The following is a 19,952-nucleotide window of genomic DNA, read 5'->3' as shown; positions in this document are numbered from 1 at the left end:
TTTAAACCTTTATTTTACCTTCAGATCTCCCGAGAAATACCTGTACTCTAAAGAATATCGTGTATGAATGGAATTTTCAAGGGAAAACACCAATTACAACTGCTGTACAGTATATCTCTATGTATATATGTACATAGGTAACAACAACAAGAAATTACAAGATTCATTATGTAGTGCAGTTACTGTACTGTGTGCAATATTATCAGTGCAGTGTTTAATTACTAATGACTATGATTAAATGTTGAAAGCTTAAGCTTCATAGATAAAAGCAATGGGACTCAGAGGTATGTATGAAATTGATAAATTTTATTGCTAAAATCCTGCTTTTACCCAAAGATATTACTTTGAAAATAATCAAATCACATTCTGCAGTGGCAAGAGAAAAGGCACCTGCACCCACCCACAACAAATTTATATTATCATATTGTTTCCGTATCCCAACCTGAGGATATCATTAAGCCATTTAGCTAAGAAAGATTATTGGAACAGTTAATTCCTTTTGTTATTCAAACTGGAGATTTGGTTATCTGAACTATAAATTTTGTTACAAGTATAGCCATAGTTCAGATATGGAACAAGTGGATAGTTGACAGATTATAGTCTCTACCCCCTGAACTTTTGCTAAAAAACACCCTTCAGTACATTATTTTCTGAATGAAGCTAAATTTCAAATATACAGTATACAGTATATTCATAGGGAAGTTTCATATCACGTAACATTCATAGTATGTGCCAAATTAGTAAAAAAGACAAGAATTTTAATCAATGGGAAGTGCAGTTTTATGTTGTCATGGATATTTTTTTCCACAAGTTCACTGTGATGATCCATAATCATAAATATTATCACAGTAGCTTTTTCTTTTTAGGAATACTGTATAGTGGTAAATGTTTAGAATCATATAAGATGTATAATTTAAAAATTTCAACTGTAATATTGAAATTGAAAAGAAATAAATCTTGAATTTTAAACATAGTAAAGGATATGCTATACAGTAGCTATATTTTTTATATTGTTTTTGTCAAAAGGATATTAGATTCAATGTCTTATTCTTCCAGATTCAAACTTTGAATGGATAGGCGAGAGCGAAGATGGGTCTCTCCTTTGCCGCTGGGAAGAGGAGGTCCTTGTCCGTGGACCTGTGGAAGGAAGCAGTGGTGAAGGAGGCCCAGAAGAAGGGACAAGTTCATTGGCTTTTGCTACTCAGATTGCTATTGCAACTCCAGATTTGCATTCCACTCAGGTTAGTGATAACACAATTGCTGGTTTATATATCCTTTAATCATTATAGAAGAGCCTCACAGTCTTTGTCACAAAGTTTGGTAACTTCAGTTTGTTTGATCTCAAATACATGTACGTTGGAATATAATAGTATGAGTTCATTCAATCTCTATTTTTCAATATTAAACTTACCCGATAATCATGTAGCTGTCAACTCCGTTGCCCTACAGAATTCTATGGAGGGATACGCCAGCTATCACAATACTAGAAGGGGGTGTATTTACCAGCGCCACCTGTGGCCAGGTACTCAAGTACTTCTTGTTGACACCTCCTCAATTATTCCTCTGTCGTGCTTCCGGCAAGACGTTCTGGGATACGCTTATGTTCTTGGAGTATTTTCACGACTTTGGTGAAGTATTTCTCTTTGATTTCGGCTGTCGCTTTACTGGAAACTTCTATATTAGCTTAGTTAGCTTTTGGAATTAATTTGATTAATTATGGTGACGAGAGAGTTTGAACTCTCGTTCACCTTTCAATGGCCGACCCTTCCCTTAGACGGAAGTGTTGGTGTCTAAGAGAGTATAGACTCTCTTTCTTAATTTTGCTTAACGAAAGTTATAGATTTATTTTATATCTCTCCGCCTCTTATAGGCCTCTTCGATTAACTTCCTTTTATTATAAACTCATTAAAATTAATTTTTATATTTGTTTATATTCGACCTTCCTAATAGTAGGCGGTCTTTTACCGAAGTTAATAAACTTTGAGCCCGTCATTTCGGTTTTACCTGTTAACATATTATGCTATTTCCGCCACAGAGTTTGAAAGATTTTCTTTGACAGTCTCGTACTGTTTTCAAAGTTGAACTAACGTTTTGTTTTGTCTCTGCAGTTGTTGACGTTCAGAACGTTCAACTTGCACTCTATCGTTACGATAGAGAAAGAATGTTCACGGTTTCACGTTGCAGTAAGAGTAACCGTGTCTAGCGTTTTGTTCATTCTTTCTTTACTTAATGGTTTTGATCCTAATAAAGGAACTTTTCAGTTTTTTCCTTTAACAATAATATGTTTTAACGATATATATGTTTGGGCTCTTCTCTCAGGTTCTAAGTCAAGAGAGAGAGAGAGAGAGAGAGATAGAGACGGAGGGAGAAAGAGGATAAACGTTTCATTCAAGCCTGCCAGGCGTACGAGTAACGTCGTTATCGTTTTTGCTCTTCTCCCTAGTCTCTTTAGGGGAAGAAACTAAACGTTTCTAGAGTGATCTAGTGTTTAGTCTCTTTCCAACCACTGAATTATCTTTCATTAGATTTTTCTGTTACATTGTAATTCTGTTTTCGCAATTACTAACTTTGAGAAAGGATAGAATTGCGTATTTCAGGTACAAACCACTTAAAGTTTCGAGTTCAGTGAAATAAGTGCAAACAGAAATCAAAGTGATAAGTGATTAGTGCGTGAGGGTACTTTTGTGCGCGCCAGTCGTCCTCCCAGTCCGGGACCTCTTGCAAGCTCCCAAGCCCAGGGGAGAAGCAATGTCGAAGGGCATAAGGGTTCAGCAGGCCTTGATCGGCGCACAGAAGTATTCTCGGTGGTTGTGGGCGTGTCTTACCGAGACCGTCACTCCCACCCGCAGACGATTGAGCCCTTATTTTGCTCGTCTGCAGAAGAGATTAGGGGAGAAAATAAAGGCAGAGTAACGCTGGTCTCAGGTCTCAAGACCTCTTAAACGTTAAGTCCAGACCTATGCCAGACGTACGAAGTTAAAGTTCACAACCCGAATGCAGTCATTGGGTTAGCTCTGACTCTCCTCAGTCATCAGTTGATTACACTCCGCCTAAGAGGAGTAAGGTTCTGCCACAACAGATCTCTGCTGTTAAGGCTTTACCTCAGCAGAACTTAGTGTCTGCCGACCCCAAGTTAACTCTACTGCAGTCCATACAGTCACAACTTTCGGTCTTGATGCGTGAGTGTCGGGCTGAGAGTGTTGCGCCTCCGCCTACACTCCCCCCCGCCTATGATCGCTCCGCCTGATCACAGTACCACCTGCCAGGCGTACGATGTTGTGAACTCTACTACAGTCCATGCAAGCACAGCTTTCGGACTTGATGCGTGAGTGTCGGGCTGAGAGTGTTGCTCCTCCGCCTCCGCCTACACTCCCTCCACCTACACTCGCTCCGCCGGATCGCAGTACCATCTGCCAGGCGTACGATGTTGTGGACTCTACTACAGTCCATGCAAGCACAGCTTTCGGACTTGATGCGTGAGTGTCGGGCTGAGAGTGTTGCTCCTCCGCCTCCGCCTACATTCCCTCCACCTACATTCGCTCCGCCTGATCGCAGTACCACCTGCCAGCAGTTCCACCTGCCAGGCGTACGATGTTGAGCCACGTGCTGAGTTTGCTGTTCCCTGTGGTGTTCAGCCTCCGCCTTCCTTAAGGCAACCTTTACATTGGGATCAGGAGGATTATACCTCTCTTCCTCCGCCTCCACTTGCTGCTCCACCAGTGATGCAACACTCGGTTGAGGTACAACAACCTCTCCCGTCCATGAGTCAGTCTCCTCAGCTCTCGCTGCAGCGAGCTCAACCCTCCACAAGGCAAGCACCACAACACCTTAGCCTTGCGCCTCAGGAGCCTCAGCTTGCGAGACATTTACCTTGTTCTGCGCAGCCTCTTCCTCATCGCGCTCCGCTCACACCACAGGAACTGGAACTTGCTACTCCGCTTCCGCCAACCGCTCAGCAAGCGCACCCTTGGGTTCAACCACTCATGCTAGGAGTCAGCCTCCTCCACCCATGCGCCTTCCTTCTGCTTGTCTTTTATTCAGCCTTTGCAGACTGAGCCTCAGGTGTTCCCTCATCGGAGTCTTGAAGAGGAAACCACAACTATTGTTGTTCCAGCTCGTTCTGACTCTGCTGTTCAGCATACCTTACCTCCATTTTCATACCATGGTTTAAACCCCATGCAAGCATGCATAAAGCACTCTAGCACTGGTCATGGAATTTCTGAGAAATGTTAAACGCCATGCACACGCTCTGCTTTCCTTACAGCAGGCTCTGCTTACAGCAGGCTCTGCTTACTACATGCTCAGCATACAGCATGCTCTGCATTCAGCATGCTCTGCATACAACATGCTCTGCATACAGCATGCTCTGCATTCAGCATGCTCTGCATACAACATGCTCTACATAACAGCATACTCTGCATACATCATGCTCTGCATACCTTACCGCATGCTTCTCAACACATCTTGGGTTGTTGCCAACTCACTAGACTGTCAAGCAGTTTCATAACGTTGCCTTCTAGTCTGCTGCTTTTGCACCAGTGAACCCTCACTCAGAGAACTTAGCTTTTCTAGGATAAGGTCCCTGTAGATGAGAAAGTTCTTTTCTCCCTCCTTCTGATATTCCCTTGAGGACTCTGTCATTTGGAGGGAGCCTTTAGCTGCATAACCTCTTATGGACTTTTATTTAAGCATAACATGCTTACAGGGAAGGTAATGGTTCCACTTCAGCCGCTAATCCCGTCTGTTACCACACCTGCTCCCATAGACCTTGAGCTGTGTTGCATGACATGCAGTCCAAGCTTAGTCCTTGTTAGAGGATTTTTTGTTTACGGAGTCAATGTGTCACGGGGAAGACGTTCAACAACCAACAGAAGGGACTTGTTGTGACGCAGTGCGGCAACCTCAGCAACCCGTTAAGGAGTTGTCTGTACGACCCAGACAGTCTAGACAGATTCGGGTTGTCACTGTACTTCCTCGCTTGCCCATGATTGACAGTTTACAGACTGTGCAGCAGTATCATGATCTTGTGTCCGGCTCCGTCAGACGACTGGCTTTTAAGAGCTCCCACAAGTCGTCGCTGTCTGGAGATTTTCAAATGGACTATGGATCTGACCAAGGAACTGGGCCTCCTGGTCAATTTTGAGGAGTCTCAGCTCGTTCCATCCCAGACCATTGTCTCCTTGGGTATGGATCTTCAGAGTCGAGCTTTTTGGACTTGTCCGTCGGCCCCAAGGATCTTCCAAGCCCTAGAATGCATCCAGAGCATGCTGAGAAGGAACCTATGCTTAGTCAGGCAGTGGATGAGTCTAACAGGGACACTTTCATCGCTGGCCCTGTTCATCGAGTTAGGGAGACTCCACCTCCGCCCCCTTCAGTATCATCTAGCTGCTCACTGGATAAAGGACATGACGCTAGAGACGGGCTCAGTTCCTGTTTCCGAAGAGATGAGGTCTACTCTAACGTGGTGGAAGAACAGCATTCTTCTCAAGGAAGGTCTACCATTGGCTGTTCAGACCCCCGACCACCGTCTCTTCTCGGACGCATCGGACACGGGCTGGGGTGCGACACTGGACGGACAGGAATGCTCGGGAACATGGAATCAGGAGCAAAGGACACTTCACATCTATTGCAAGGAGTTGTTGGCAGTTCATCTGGCCTTGATAAACTTCAAGTCCCTCCAGCTTAACAAGGTGGTGGAGGTGAACTCCGACTACACCACAGCCTTGGCTTACATCTCCAAGCAGGGAGGGACTCATTCGAGGAAGTTGTTCGAGATCGCAAGGGACCTCCTCATTTGGTCAAAAGATCGAAAGCTCACGCTGGTAACGAGGCTCATTCAGGGCGATATGAATGTCATGGCAGATCGCCTCAGCCGGAAGGGTCAGGTCTTCCCCACAGAGTGGACCCTTCACAAGAATGTTTGCAGCAGACTTTGGGCCCTGTGGGGTCAGCCAACCATAGATCTATTCGCTACCTCGATGACCAAGAGGCTCCTCTTGTATTGTTCTCCGATTCCAGACCCAGCAGCAGTTCGCGTGGATGCCTTTCTGCTGGATTGGTCCCATCTCGACCTGTATGCATTCCCGCCGTTCAAGATTGTCAACAGGGTACTTCAGAAGTTCGCCTCTCACAAAGGGACACGGCTACGTTGGTTGCTCCCCTCTGGCCCGCGAGAGAATGGTTCACCGAGGTACTGCAATGACTGGTCGACGTTCCCAGGACTCTTCCTCCTAGAGTGGACCTTCTGCGTCAACCTCACGTAAAGAAGGTTCACCCAAACCTCCACGCTCTTCGTCTGACTGCCTTCAGACTATCGAAAGACTCTCAAGAGCTAGAGGCTTTTCGAAGGAGGCAGCCAGAGCGATTGCCAGAGCAAGGACGACATCCACTCTCAGAGTCTATCAGTCTTAATGGGAAGTCTTCCGAAGCTGGTGCAAGGCCAATGCAGTTTCCTCAACCAGTACCACTGTAACCCAGATTGCTGACTTCCTGTTACATCTAAGGAACGTAAGATCCCTATCAGCTCCTACGATCAAGGGTTACAGAAGTATGTTGGCAGCGGTTTTCCGCCACAGAGGCTTGGATCTTTCCTCCAACAAAGATCTACAGGACCTCCTTAGGTCTTTTGAGACCTCAAAGGAACGTCGGTTGTCCACTCCAGGCTGGAATCTAGACGTGGTCCTAAGGTTCCTAATGTCATCAGGATTTGAACCGCTCCAATCAGCCTCTTTTAAGGACCTCACATTAAAACTCTTTTCCTCGTGTGCTTAGCAACAGGTAAAAGAGTAAGTGAGATCCACGCCTTCAGCAGGAACATAGGTTTCACATCTGAAACGGCTACATGTTCCTTGCAGCTCGGTTTTTTGGCTAAAAACGAGCTTCCTTCCCGTCCTTGGCCTAAGTCGTTCGAGATCCCAAGCCTGTCCAACATGGTGGGGAACGAACTGGAGAGAGTACTTTGCCCAGTTAGAGCTCTTAAGTACTATCTAAGAAGGTCAAAACCATTACGAGGACAATCAGAAGCCTTATGGTGTGCTATCAAGAAGCCTTCTCTACCAATGTCTAAGAACTCAGTTTCTTACTACATCAGGCTTCTGATTAGAGAAGCAAATTCTCATCTGAAGGAAGAAGACCTTGCTTTGCTGAAGGTAAGGACACATGAAGTGAGAGCTGTGGCTACTTCAGTGGCCTTCAAACAGAACCGTTCTCTGCAGAGTGTTATGGATGCAACCTATTGGAGAAGCAAGTCAGTGTTCGCATCATTCTATCTCAAAGATGTCCAGTCTCTTTACGAGTACTGCTACACCCTGGGTCCATTCGTAGCAACGAATGCAGTAGTAGGCGAGGGCTCAGCCACTACATTCCCATAATCCCATAACTTATTAACCTTTCTCTTGAATACTTTTTATGGGTTGTACGGTCGGCTAAGAAGCCTTCCACATCCTTGTTGATTTGGCGGGTGGTCAATTCTTTCTTGAGAAGCGCCAAGGTTAAAGGTTGTGATGAGGTCCTTTAGTATGGGTTGCAGCCCTGTATATTTTAGCACCTTTGAGTTGATTCAGCCTCCCAAGAGGAACGCTGCGCTCAGTAAGGAAGACGATCTTATTAAAGGCAGAGTAACGGTTCAAGTCAACTTCCTTACCAGGTACTTATTATTTCATTGTTATTGTGGATAACTGATTATATGAAATACGGGATACTTAGCTATCCTTTAGTCTTGTACACTGGTTTTTCACCCACCCCCCTGGGTGTGAATCAGCTACATGATTATCGGGTAAGTTTAATATTGAAAAATGTTATTTTTATTAATAAAATAAATTTTTGAATATACTTACCCGATAATCATGATTTAATCGACCCTCCCTTCCTCCCCATAGAGAACCAGTGGACCGAGGAATAATTGAGGAGGTGTCAACAAGAAGTACTTGAGTACCTGGCCACAGGTGGCGCTGGTAAATACACCCCCTTCTAGTATTGTGATAGCTGGCGTATCCCTCCATAGAATTCTGTCGGGCAACGGAGTTGACAGCTACATGATTATCGGGTAAGTATATTCAAAAATTTATTTTATTAATAAAAATAACATTTTACAAAAGTTATATTTTGCTGTGATATAAAGCAGCACCCAGAAATATAAGCACTTCATTCTTGCATTGTATTATGACTTCAAATTAGCAAAACAAAACAATAAACCCATGCATTAACACATGAATCTTTTATATTGTGGAACCCAACTATCTTCTCTATTTTTGTTATTGAGGGTGATGTTATATTTAGTATATATTATTAATTATAAACAGTAATTGCCCTTATTATTGCTTTTTTCAGAATTAGATTTTATCATCCCCATAGGTTCTTTCCCATACTAACAAATATGTGAACTTATGCTTATTTTTTCAATGAATCATTTCTTGTAATCATCTTGCTAATATCCTTGAAGCTACTGGCTTCTCAACCTCCAAATAGAAAGAAATAAAATCCACTTTCTCCCTTCTACCTCTCCCCTCCCCTGTGACTTGTACCAAGAATTTCTCACAGATTTTGTTGACCTGATTTAATGATTTGAAAATATTGATAATTTGGTAGTAGAATTTTGAGCAGGATTAGGAAGGTGTCTTTCTCTGGTTTTAAGATACACTTGTGCCAGATTATTTGTTCCTACACTTGATACAAACCCTCATTCTTCACTATAGGAGATATTCTAGCGCGAGCTGGAAAATACGGCAGAAAAACCTTAACAAGGTCGTTAACGACCTGGCAGGTAATTACCCACCTGTTATAGGTGGTTGGGGGGGGGGAGACCGCCGGTCGGTAGCTGCTGTTTACCTTCAATCGAATTCTAGCCGTCGCAGTGGTAACACCGCTGCTCCTGCTTTTATTTAACTGGCAGACTAGCCTTTCTTTTTTGTTTTTTTGATTAATCCTTTTTCTTTTTCTTTGTTAGATATGATGTCCTCTATTATGAGGAAGTGTTCCGGGCACCTTCATGTTGCCGCTGGAGGTGCATCCTCTTTCCCTATGTCCTGGGTACAGAGGTCATAGGTGTTCTGAAGGCTCCCCCTGTCAAGTATGTAGAAGTGGTCGCCCTCTCAGTGGGAGAAGTTCGAGAGAGATAGAATAGGAAGTCCTAGAAGGACTTGATCTCCGTCGAAGGTTTTGAGTCATAGACCTCTTCTTCGGCCTCTCGATCTCTCCCTTCAGACTCTTCATCTCTTCCTTGCCTGCCTTCCTCCGGGGGGAAGTCGAGGAAGAGTGGCACCATTGATTTAACCCCAGATCACGTTGCCTGCCCTTGGACTTCCTGGTTCCCCTTCGGAGGAAGTTTGGAACCAGTTCCTCGTGGTGAAGGTAGTGCCTCAGGTCCCTTCTGTTTTGGAACCCTCGGGAGTTCCTGACCTCGCCTACCTCCCATCAACTCAGTCGGCGCCCATGGAAGTTTTAGTGGATATAGTAACTTCAGCTCATATGGCGCTTACTTTGCACTCCGTTGCGCATCTACAAGTTAAAACGTCGCGAGCGCAAACATCACAGTACCTCCACCTCCTCCTCCTCCTCCTCCTCCTCCTCCTCCTCCTCCTCCTCCTCCTCCTCCTCCTCCTCCTCCTCCTCCTCCTCCTCCTCCTCCTCCTCCTCTTCATTGCCTCGCCCTCTTCGGAGGCTAGGAGGGAGAGAGAGAAGAGGAAAAGGCGAGCTCGCTCTCCTTCGCCCAGACGTTCTTGCCAGAGACACAGGCAACGTAGGAAGAGACATCATCGTTCTCGCTCTTCCTCGCCTTCTATCTCTTCACGAGATGTCTCGCCGTAGGACTATAAGCGCTCTTGTCACAAACATAAGAAGAGCGCTTCCTCCTCGTCATCGCCCTCTTCGGAGGTCAGGAGGGAGAGAGAGAAGAGGAAAAGGAGAGCTAGCGCGCCTTCCCCTAGATGTTCTTGCTGAAGAGACAGGCGATATAGGAAGAGAAATCATTGTTCTCGCTCTTCCTCGCCTTCTGTCTCTCATCAAGACGTCTCGCCTCGAGACTATAAGCGCTCTTGGTACAAACCTAAGGAGCGCTCCCTCTCGTTATCGTTCTGCCTCACTGTCGTCTTTCTCTCGCGAGGGATCATCTAAGGAGCGCGGCCAAGGGCAAAGCACGTCCTGACCTCGAACCCTCTTCTTTGCATAATAGTTTGATGGTCTCCGTTCGCTCTAGAAAAGTCAGATAGAGCGCTGCTTCTTGCTTTCACTCCTTATCTTCAGAGAAGATCGCTTTCTACTTTGACTTCTCGATCTCTGACCCTATGGGTTCTCGTGACAAGGAAACTTTGTTTTCTCGCAACTCAAGTTGCTGAAACCTCGGGCTCTCGTGCATTTAGTCTTGCTGACACTTCGGTGTCTCGTGACAAGGGAAACTTCCGTTTCCCGTTGCTCTGGCCCTTCAGGTTCTCGCAACATAACCTCTAGGGGCACACACGATCACGCTGAACCTTATTGTTCTTGTGAAACAAGTCACCAAGAGTTTTACTCTTATGACAGAGAGTCTTCGGACTCTTGTTGCGCGGAGTGTTCGTGTACGCTCAACCAACACTGTGCCCATGACCATCAAGAGTTTTACTCTTATGACAGTGTCTTCAGACTCCTGTCACGCAAGGTGTTCGCACGCAATTAGCGCCACACACGCAAATCTCCGGTCATACACTCGCGGGGTCAATCCTTTGCTCTTGTGTTTCAGACAGTACAACCTCCCCAGTTCCTTTGCTCCCTCATGAGTTAAGGATTGCGAGTCTCAGAAATCTCGGAAGAAGGTGCAAGGGTTCAGCCCTTCTTCTCTTCGGTTGAGAGTAGGAGGGAAAGGGGAAACGTGTCAGAGAGGCTAAAAGAAAACACCCAGATAGCAGCGACGTAGAACACAATGCTGAGGGCTTCGGCCGCACTGTTCGTTCCTGCCCTTCATGTGGCAGCTCATGAGCAGCCCATGTTACGAGGTAGCACTCGTTGTCAACCTGCAACTTGATCAACTTGTTGGGAAACATAGATTGCTGCCAGGAGGTTCGCCTCCAGGGGTTAGAGAACCACCCCCCTTCCGAGGGAAAGCTTCCCCACTTCAGCCATTCAGCAACCTTCCCTCCTTCGTGAAGAGTTGCGAACAGCTTGATGAGCTTTACCTCTGCTATCTCGTCCCTGAAGACTGTGTTTTCTCCCCTTGAGCTGGGGAAAAAGCAAGTCTAAGGCTTGTTCCTCCTTCGGGGGGAACTTCTCCCCTCGTTCGCGAGAGAGATTATTACGCCTATGCTTTTTTCCCATAGAACTGGGAGAAAGCTTATCTTAGGCGATGTCCTCCTTCGGGAGAACTTCTCTCTCGTTCGCGAGAGAGATTATTACGCCTATGCTTTTTTCCCATAGAACTGGGAGAAAGCTTGTCTTAGGCGATGTCCTCCTTCGGGAGGACTTCTCTCTTTTATGAGCATGAGGAGAACCAGAGGAAGATTACAAATACAGGTAACTCTATATCTTTTGGTATTAGACAGGAAATTGGGAGAGCCATGCAACCAGACTCCTCATCTTCCAGTTGTCATCCCCATGCTCATGAAGCCAGAAGTGACAGCACATTCCTGACATTCAAAAGAATTTCTCTGTGATGCAGGTGTTACAAGCAGCCGTGTGGAAATAGCATACATGGGCCACTGCCTACCACCTGCAAGACATAAACCACGGGAACCTGGATACATTTACCGTAGCTCTTGTGGGGCTGCACAAAACGGGATCAATAACACCTCGGCTTCCATGTAGGACAAGTAACAGTTGGTTGAGGGCAGATGGTACCCATGAGTAAGTTTGGGGATTATCACCAGAGGAACTCTGCAAGCTGATCTCCTTTAACTACAGGTGAGTATCATGATCTTTGTGGATCCTAATATATGTTGATATATTTATGCTGCCGTACTCCAAGCGAGGTGGAGTCAGGCAATGTCTAGTCAAAGTGAGGAGCTTAGTTCCAAATTTACACTTACCTGGTCAAGGCACATTGCTAAATTCTACAGTAGCACCAGTTGACTAGGCCGTCATCCTGTAAGGATCACGAGGTGTCAAGGTCCCCTCTAAACAGCTTGTGCAAACCACAGAATGTCACCCCGGGACAGTCTCTAGCTTGCGGGCAAAATTACCAAGAGCGGTAACGGGTTGGCCTTCATTCCCGCCCGCGAGAGACTGTCTTCGTCTGGGGATTCCTCCAGCAAGAATTGGATTCATCCATGCCCCACTCTTGCTCTTAACAAAAGCTCTTCGGAGCTTGGCAACAAAGGAGTTAGGTGATTGCTTATGGATGGTACTCGGCACTCTTTCACCTCATTAGGTCCGAGTATCTTGACATCCTTGGATTTTACACCAGCCAGTTTTGTCATAGCAGCTTCCTCTTCCTAAGGATATATATCCTATTAAAGGACAAAGAATTGTATCCATATAAGAAGAAATCATAAATTTTAAAAGTAATTTGTATATTTCCTAACTACAGTATGCAAACTTGAGTCCTTTAACTTGACATCCTGCTCCACCCACCACAAAATTCTTATGCGATTGTCAAAGTGGGTACAGTACTCTGAGATCCGGAAGTACAGTACCGATACCTGGTTATAAATTTTAACAGTCGAGTTTCCATCTTCAATCTAATCATACTGCCATTAAAGGACTTAGGTTTGTATAATTAGGAAAAATACAAATTATTTTCAACATTTGTGATTTTGTGGGAACGTCAACTTTCAAGACCCCTTTTTAACAATAATGTCCATCATTTTGAAGAATCTCATTATGAATGCTCATTGACAGCTGGATGAATTTTTTTTTTTTTTTACCAGATGTGAAAGAGAAAGCTCTTTATATTTGAATAGTAGCCTACTCCTGTGAATTTCACCAGGAATTCATATTTGTTGAAAATTTTGAATACAGTTCTGTAACATTACTCTTTTGTAATTGCTAATCATTGAGAGAAGTCAATTTTGATTTTGTTAAATCTTAGGTCGTTGGCTCAGTAGTGGTAGCAGGGGAGACTTTTAAAGTATACAGTAGTATATTCTGTTGGAATCTCTTAACTTCAGTGGATGTGTTTAAAGAAGGAAAAGTTAGGTAGTATTTCACAAAATGTCAATTGGTTTATATCATCTTTATCAATTTATATCCTAGTTCAGAGGATACCTTGAATATTCTTTGTTTAGACCATGATTTGGTTGGTACCGAATTTGATTTGAGTCAAAGATGAGATTGCTTCTGAAAAGTTTGGTTTTATAATGTTGACTCAATTTAAATTTCTTTCTTTTAATCGAGTACCATTGTCTATGCTGCTAAGATCATGTTGTATTTTGCACGAATTTCAGGAAGTTTAGCTAAAATAAACATCATTTTGAAACTAATTACTTCAATACGAAAGAGTACTGTACTAAAGAATTCATGTAAATTTTGACTTGTGTCCCATCTCTCAGTGGCTATGTTTTTTATGTCCAATTGTACAATGACTTATACTGCATTTAAGAAGACTGAAAAATAGTAGCAGCAGCTAAGAGGGGCTACTGTTCACATCCTCGTTAATTAGCCAATGCCTCCTTCCAGTTGGAACAAAGGTTTTTGCATATTTTATACTGATATATATATATATATATATATATATATATATATATATATATATATATATATATATATATATATATATACAGTGATACCTCGGTAGTCGAACGACTCTATACTCGAACAATTCGGAGTTCGACCAAAATTTTCGAGAAATTTTTGCTGCGGTGCTCGACCAAAAATTCGGTACTCGACCAGCCGAACACGTGACGACCGCATGGGCTTTGTGATGATCGCGCCATCTCGGCCACTCTCGCTTGTTCGGGAAGCATCAGTTCTCTCGAGAGCGTCACTCAGACAACGCGCGATCAGCATTCGTTGTGATTTAGTGATTTTCAGTGCTTTTAATTGCTTTTTTAGCTTTCATAATGAGTCCCAAGAAAGTAATGAGTGTTAAGGGGAAGGAGAAGAGGAAAACAGTGCGAACAACGATCGAGTTGAAGAAGGAAATTATAGCGAAATATGAGAATGGTGTACGAGTGTCCGATTTAGCGGTAGAATACGGAATGGCGAAGTCGACCATTTCTACGTTTTTAAAGCATAAAGAAATGATTAAGAAGGCGAATGTTGCAACGGGAGTTACGGCGGTAACTAAGCAAAGGCCACAAGTGATTGAGGAGATGGAAAAGTTGCTTTTAATATTTATTAAAGAAAAACAGTTGGCCGGGGAAAGTGTTAGTGAAGCGTTCATTTGTGAAAAAGCGTTGCATATCTATGAAGAATTAGTGAAGAAAAGTCCGAGTACCAGTGAAAGTGATTCATTTACATTTAAAGCGAGCAGGGGTTGGTTTGAAAAGTTTCGTAATAGAACAGGTATTCATCGTGTTACTAGGCATGGGGAGGCAGCTAGTTCGGATCAAATTGCAGCCGATAAATACGTGGGGGAATTCGATCGGTACATAAATGAACAAAATTTGATCGCACAACAAGTCTTTAATTGTGATGAGACTGGGTTATTTTGGAAGAAAATGCCAGCCAATACGTACATTACCAAGGACGAGACGAAGATGCCAGGTCACAAGCCAATGAAAGATAGGCTAACATTGTTGCTGTGTGCAAATGCAAGTGGCGATTGCAAGATCAAACCCTTGTTAGTGTACCACTCGGACAACCCCCGGGTGTTCAAACGAAATAATATTTGTAAAAGTGCACTACCAGTTATGTGGCGCTCGAACACTAAATCTTGGGTCACAAGACAATTCTTTACTGAGTGGATAAACGAAGTGTTTGCCCCCCAGGTTAAGGCTTACCTCATTGAAAAGAGCTTGCCAATGAAATGTCTTCTGGTTATGGACAATGCTCCTGCACATCCTCCAGGTCTCGAGGATGACTTGAAAGAAGAATACAGCTTTATCAAAATCAAATTCTTGCCCCCCAATACTACTCCCATACTCCAGCCCATGGACCAACAGGTCATTTCAAACTTCAAAAAACTCTATACCAAGGCCCTTTTCAGAAAGTGTTTTGAAGTGACCAGTGACACGAAGTTGACCCTAAAGGAATTCTGGAAGGAACACTTCAGCATCCTCAACTCTGTTAACATGATTGACCAAGCTTGGCGAGGTGTGACCTATAGGACATTGAACTCTGCCTGGCGTAAGCTGTGGCCATCATGTGTCACAGAGAGGGAGTTTGAAGGTTTCCAACCAGAGGCGGGTCCAAGCACTGCTACCCCTGTAATTTCTGATGACACTGATGTCGTTGAGGAAATTGTTGTCATGGGCAGGAGTTTGGGGCTTGAGGTCGACAAGGATGATATTGATGAGCTTGTAGAAAGCCATTCTACCGAGTTGACTGTGGAGGAATTGTTGCACCTGCAACAACAACAGCAGCAGGATCTGATTGTGGAGCAGGAATCTTCAGAAGAGGATGAGGTAAGGGAGGATGTTCCAAGTTCTCTCATCAATGAAATTTGTTCCAAGTGGGCAGATGTGCAGGCTTTTGCTGAAAAATACCACCCAGAAATTGCAGTAGCAAACCGGGCAGTGCATATGTTTAATGATAGTGTCATGTATCATTTTCGAAGAATACTGCAGAGGAGGAAGAAACAATTAACAATAGACCAGTTTTTCACAAAAGAAAAGAAAGCTGCTACATCAAAGCCTGTTTCTCCTCCAAAGAAGAGACAAAGAAGAGAAGAAACCCCTGAAATAGATCTGCCCACCCTTTCATTGGAGAGAGAAACAACTCCTGAAGGAGAACTACCCCGCCACATCATGGAAGGGGACTCTCCTTCCAAGCAGTAACCTCCCCCTTCCATCCTCTCCACATCCATCCCTGTATGCCATCGAACCGCTGCTCAAAGGTATGTTCACTACAGTACAGAAAATGGTTTAAAATTGTTTTATTTTAGTACAGTAAATGGTTTAAAATTGTTTTATAGGATTTTCTGACCAATTTCATACACATTTAGATAATTATTGTTGTTTAGGTACACGTTTTATTAATATTTTGGGCCTGTTCGAGTGCTTGGGAACGGAATAGAATATATACCATTATTTCTTATGGGGAAAAAAAATTCGGTACTCGAACAAATCGGAGGTCGAACACGGATCTCGAACGGATTATGGTCGAGTACCGAGGTATCACTGTATATATATATATATATATATATATATTTTTTTTTTTTTTTTTTTATTTAGGCCATAGCTTATAATTTTAGAATGAATAGCACATAATTTCCAGGTAAGTATTTGGAAGGGCCTGTAGCCAGGAGGGTAATTCCTAAAACTAGTCTGTAATTCTTCTTCTTCCCCATTGTTATCCCTACATTAAGGGGTCTGTTGCCTGATGCACCCTCTCCAATGCCTTCCATCAAAGGCATCCTCTTCCACCAAATCTCTTCTCCATATCATCCTTCACCTCTTGATTTTCTCCCTTTAACAGGTTCCTCCAAGTTCTCCTTACTCCTTCTCCACCATCCTTCCTCAATATGTGCCCACACCATCTCAGTTATGACACTCTTATCATCTCCGTAAGCTTTACTACACCTGCCATTCTTCTTATTCCATCATTTTCCAATCTTTCAAGAAGTGATAGTGCCATGATACCCCTTAGCATTCTCATCTCTGTTCTCTCAAGCTTTGCTTCCTCTTTTCATCTTAAAGCTCAAATTTCTGATCTATACATTAACACTGGTCTTATCAATGTGCTACAGATCTTGACTTTTAGCTTGATTGGCATTTTCTTATTATATACCACTCCTGCCACCTCCCTCCACTTTCCCCATGCTGCTTTTATTCTAGTTTCAACTTCAGCCTCATATACTCCCTCCTGATTTTTAGTAAATCCCAAATATCTAAATTGTTCTACCTGTTTGATAACTGTGCCTCTCCTTTACTTTATGGCAATTCATCCCCTTCTCTACTGCTTACCATAGCTTCAGTTTTATCCACATTTACCCTCAAGCCACCCCTTTCTAAAGTTTCTTGCCTCTCTACAACCCTTCTCTGTAATTCTTCCTGATTTTCAGCAGTAATCATCAGATCATCTGCATATAGCAACTCCCACAACTCTTCATTTTTTATCTCTTCACTCAACACATCCAAGACCAACACAAATAAAAACGGTCATAATGCTGATCCCGGTATAATCCAACACTAAATTCAAGGAGCTCTTATTACTTTTGTCCTTGTTCTTTTGTCCTTGTTCTTTTGTATATTATCTCTACCATTCTAACCAACTTCTTTGGGACTTTCCTCTTCCTCAAGCACCAAAGCATCACTTCTCTTGGTACTCTATCATAAGCCTTCTCTAAATATACAAAAGTACAGAAGAGCTTCTGGTTTCCTTCTAGTCTCTTTTCCTGTAACGGCTTTACTATAAAGATAGATCCACATTCCCTCTCCCCCTCATAAATTCCATACTGTTGTTTCCCAATCATTTCAATCCCTCTTAATCTCTCATATAGTACCCCCTCTAAAATTTTCAAACCTTTCTCTGTTAATTCAATTCCCCTGTACAGTAGTTACCACATTTCATGATGTCACCTTTCTGCTTAAATATAGATACCATTAGACTCTCCTCCCAGTGTTTAGGCATTATTTCCTCTTCCCATATTGCTTTCAATAAATGGATCATCCATTCTTCCCCTCTGTAGCTAGTATCTCGACCATTTCAATTTGAAACCCTTATGGGGGCGGTGCTGTACTATTCTCAATTTTAGTCAATACCTGCTTCATTTCTGTATTCTGTATCTCCGTCACTGGCCCCCTATCCTTTGTGCTTCTCCCAGCTCTTCTTTATCATTTTTAGTATTCAATAGTTGCTCATAATATTCTCTATCTCCTCTTAATGTCATCATCCCTATGCAATATATTTCCATCTCTATCCTTGATGACTACCAAATGCATCAAATCCTGTCGTCTTTTCTTCAAGTTTGAAATTTTATAAATACTTAAAGTGAATTGCTCCACCCAAGAGCAAATGGAGTCTCTGCGGATGGAATAAAATGTCTTTTAGACATCCAGAATAACCCTTCCTTTGTTCCTAGCCTCTCATTTAACTGCTCTACTGTTCTCCCAATAGCTATACCTACTTTCCTCCTAGAATCTTTTTCCTCATCTCTGTACCATTCCTCTGCTACCTGTGCCTGTATTACTTTCCATTTCTTAAATGCCTTTGATTTTCTTTTAACTGATTCTTGCACCTCTGTTCCACCATCACTTTTCTCCTTTTGGCACACCATATCTGCTGGTTCTTCCCACTAATTTTTCCATTTCTCTTACACACATTTCTTTCATACTCAACCAGATATTTTCCGCTCTTAGTGTGTCCAATCTCTAAGTTCAACCTTTCCAGTCATCTCTCTCTCTCACAATCCTCGTAAATTGCTCACACTTTCCTCATTTAAGGTCCCAAACTCTAATTCTAGATCTCCTTTTTCTCCTTGGGTTTTCCACCTTTCATTTTAAAATCCACCACTACTAGTCTATGTTGTTTAACACAAGCTTCCCCCAAAATCACTGTACAATTCTTCACATTTCTTTTGTTTGCTTCTCTAACCAATACGTAATCTATTTGGCTTTCCACTCTTTCACTTTCATAGGTTTTCAGATGCTTATTCAGCTTCTGAAACTAGGTGTTCGTACAAGCCAATTCAAAACACTCTGAGCCATCTCTAATATATATATATATTCCCCATCAACATTTCTAATTCCAAACCCATGGCCTCCATGTACCTCCTCATTTCCATCCGTTCTCTTCCCCACTTTGCTATTCATGTCTGCTCCTATGATTAGCTTCCCTTTCTCTTTCACTGTTCTAATAGCAGCCTCAAACTGTTGTCTAAATAATTCCTTTTCTTGTTCTTGAGAACCCATCTGAAGGGTATATACTAAAATAAAGTTTATTATCTGATCTCAGAATATCTTTAGGCTCTTTAAAAACTTATCATTTATTCTTCTTCCATTTTTTCTTTCAAGTTATTACTATGACCCCAACTCCATTTCTGCCCTCTCGTGACCCACTTTGATAAATTTATACCCATTTCCTATCTCTAGTTCCATTGCCTTTCTATATAGTCTCCTGCACACACACAAGACATCTATCTTCCTCTTCTCTATCACATCCACTATCTCCCTCTATCTTCCTGTTAAAGTACCAATATTCCAAGTATCCGTTGTGATTTTCCATCCTGTCTTTACCTTCTTTGGCCGTAGTCATAGTCTATAATTACTGATGCTATTCTGTATTATATGCAAAATGCTTTAGTAATCTTATAGTATAATGATCAGGAAGTTATTCTAAAATTTAATGCCTGTATGTTGGTAATCATTTTTATAAACTAGTTTAATGAGACTACAGAGTTGCAATTTTAGACTCATAAGGCCCAATTAAAGGATTTATTTTATAATTAAATGAAAATTGGGGCTAGGTAAGATTAAAAAGTTGTACAGTATAGTTAAGTTGGCGGAGATTTAAGGGAGCTAAAAAAACAAAAACAAAGGAATGATGCAATGAAGCTTTGGTACTATCTGCTAATTACAATGTACCTTGTGTCTATAGTGTGCCACACAAGTCGCACTGTAATTGGTACTCTTATAAGTTGTTCTGTTGGAGAAAGATTTGCCACACATTTACCGAAATACTGAATGATTGCTTCCTGGGTTAGATGCAGAACCTACCAACCCTTTCATTTACCAAAGCAATAATTATGATGAGGAACTGATGCTCTTCTCCAGAATTATTTATTTCTTTATCATTTACCTTCAACTCGATACTTCCCACTCTTCCTTCTAAAGACGAGTTGTCCTAATTCATCTTTTTGTGCTTTGAAATGAAGGAAACTTCCTAACTCGGTAGCAGTTTGTCATTATTTGTGCTTAAGGTTATAGATACTGTATTCTACATATTAGTTG

The 19,952-nt window shown here is 42.6% G+C and overlaps 1 protein-coding gene across 1 annotated transcript in view; it reads left to right on the top strand.

The window, feature by feature from the left end:
* pigeon (protein) overlaps positions 1 to 19,952 on the top strand; it is a 153,942-nt gene that overhangs the window by 11,961 nt on the left and 122,029 nt on the right. Inside the window, exon 2 of the mRNA XM_068364505.1 lies at positions 1,057 to 1,241. Coding sequence (XP_068220606.1) covers positions 1,057 to 1,241 — 185 coding nt within the window. The remainder of the gene's footprint in view (positions 1 to 1,056; positions 1,242 to 19,952) is intronic.

Source organism: Palaemon carinicauda, chromosome 41, assembly GCF_036898095.1.
Source record: "Palaemon carinicauda isolate YSFRI2023 chromosome 41, ASM3689809v2, whole genome shotgun sequence".
NCBI lineage: Eukaryota > Metazoa > Arthropoda > Malacostraca > Decapoda > Palaemonidae > Palaemon > Palaemon carinicauda.
Note: the sequence above shows the minus strand (reverse complement) of the source record. Positions and strands in the feature narration are given on the sequence as shown.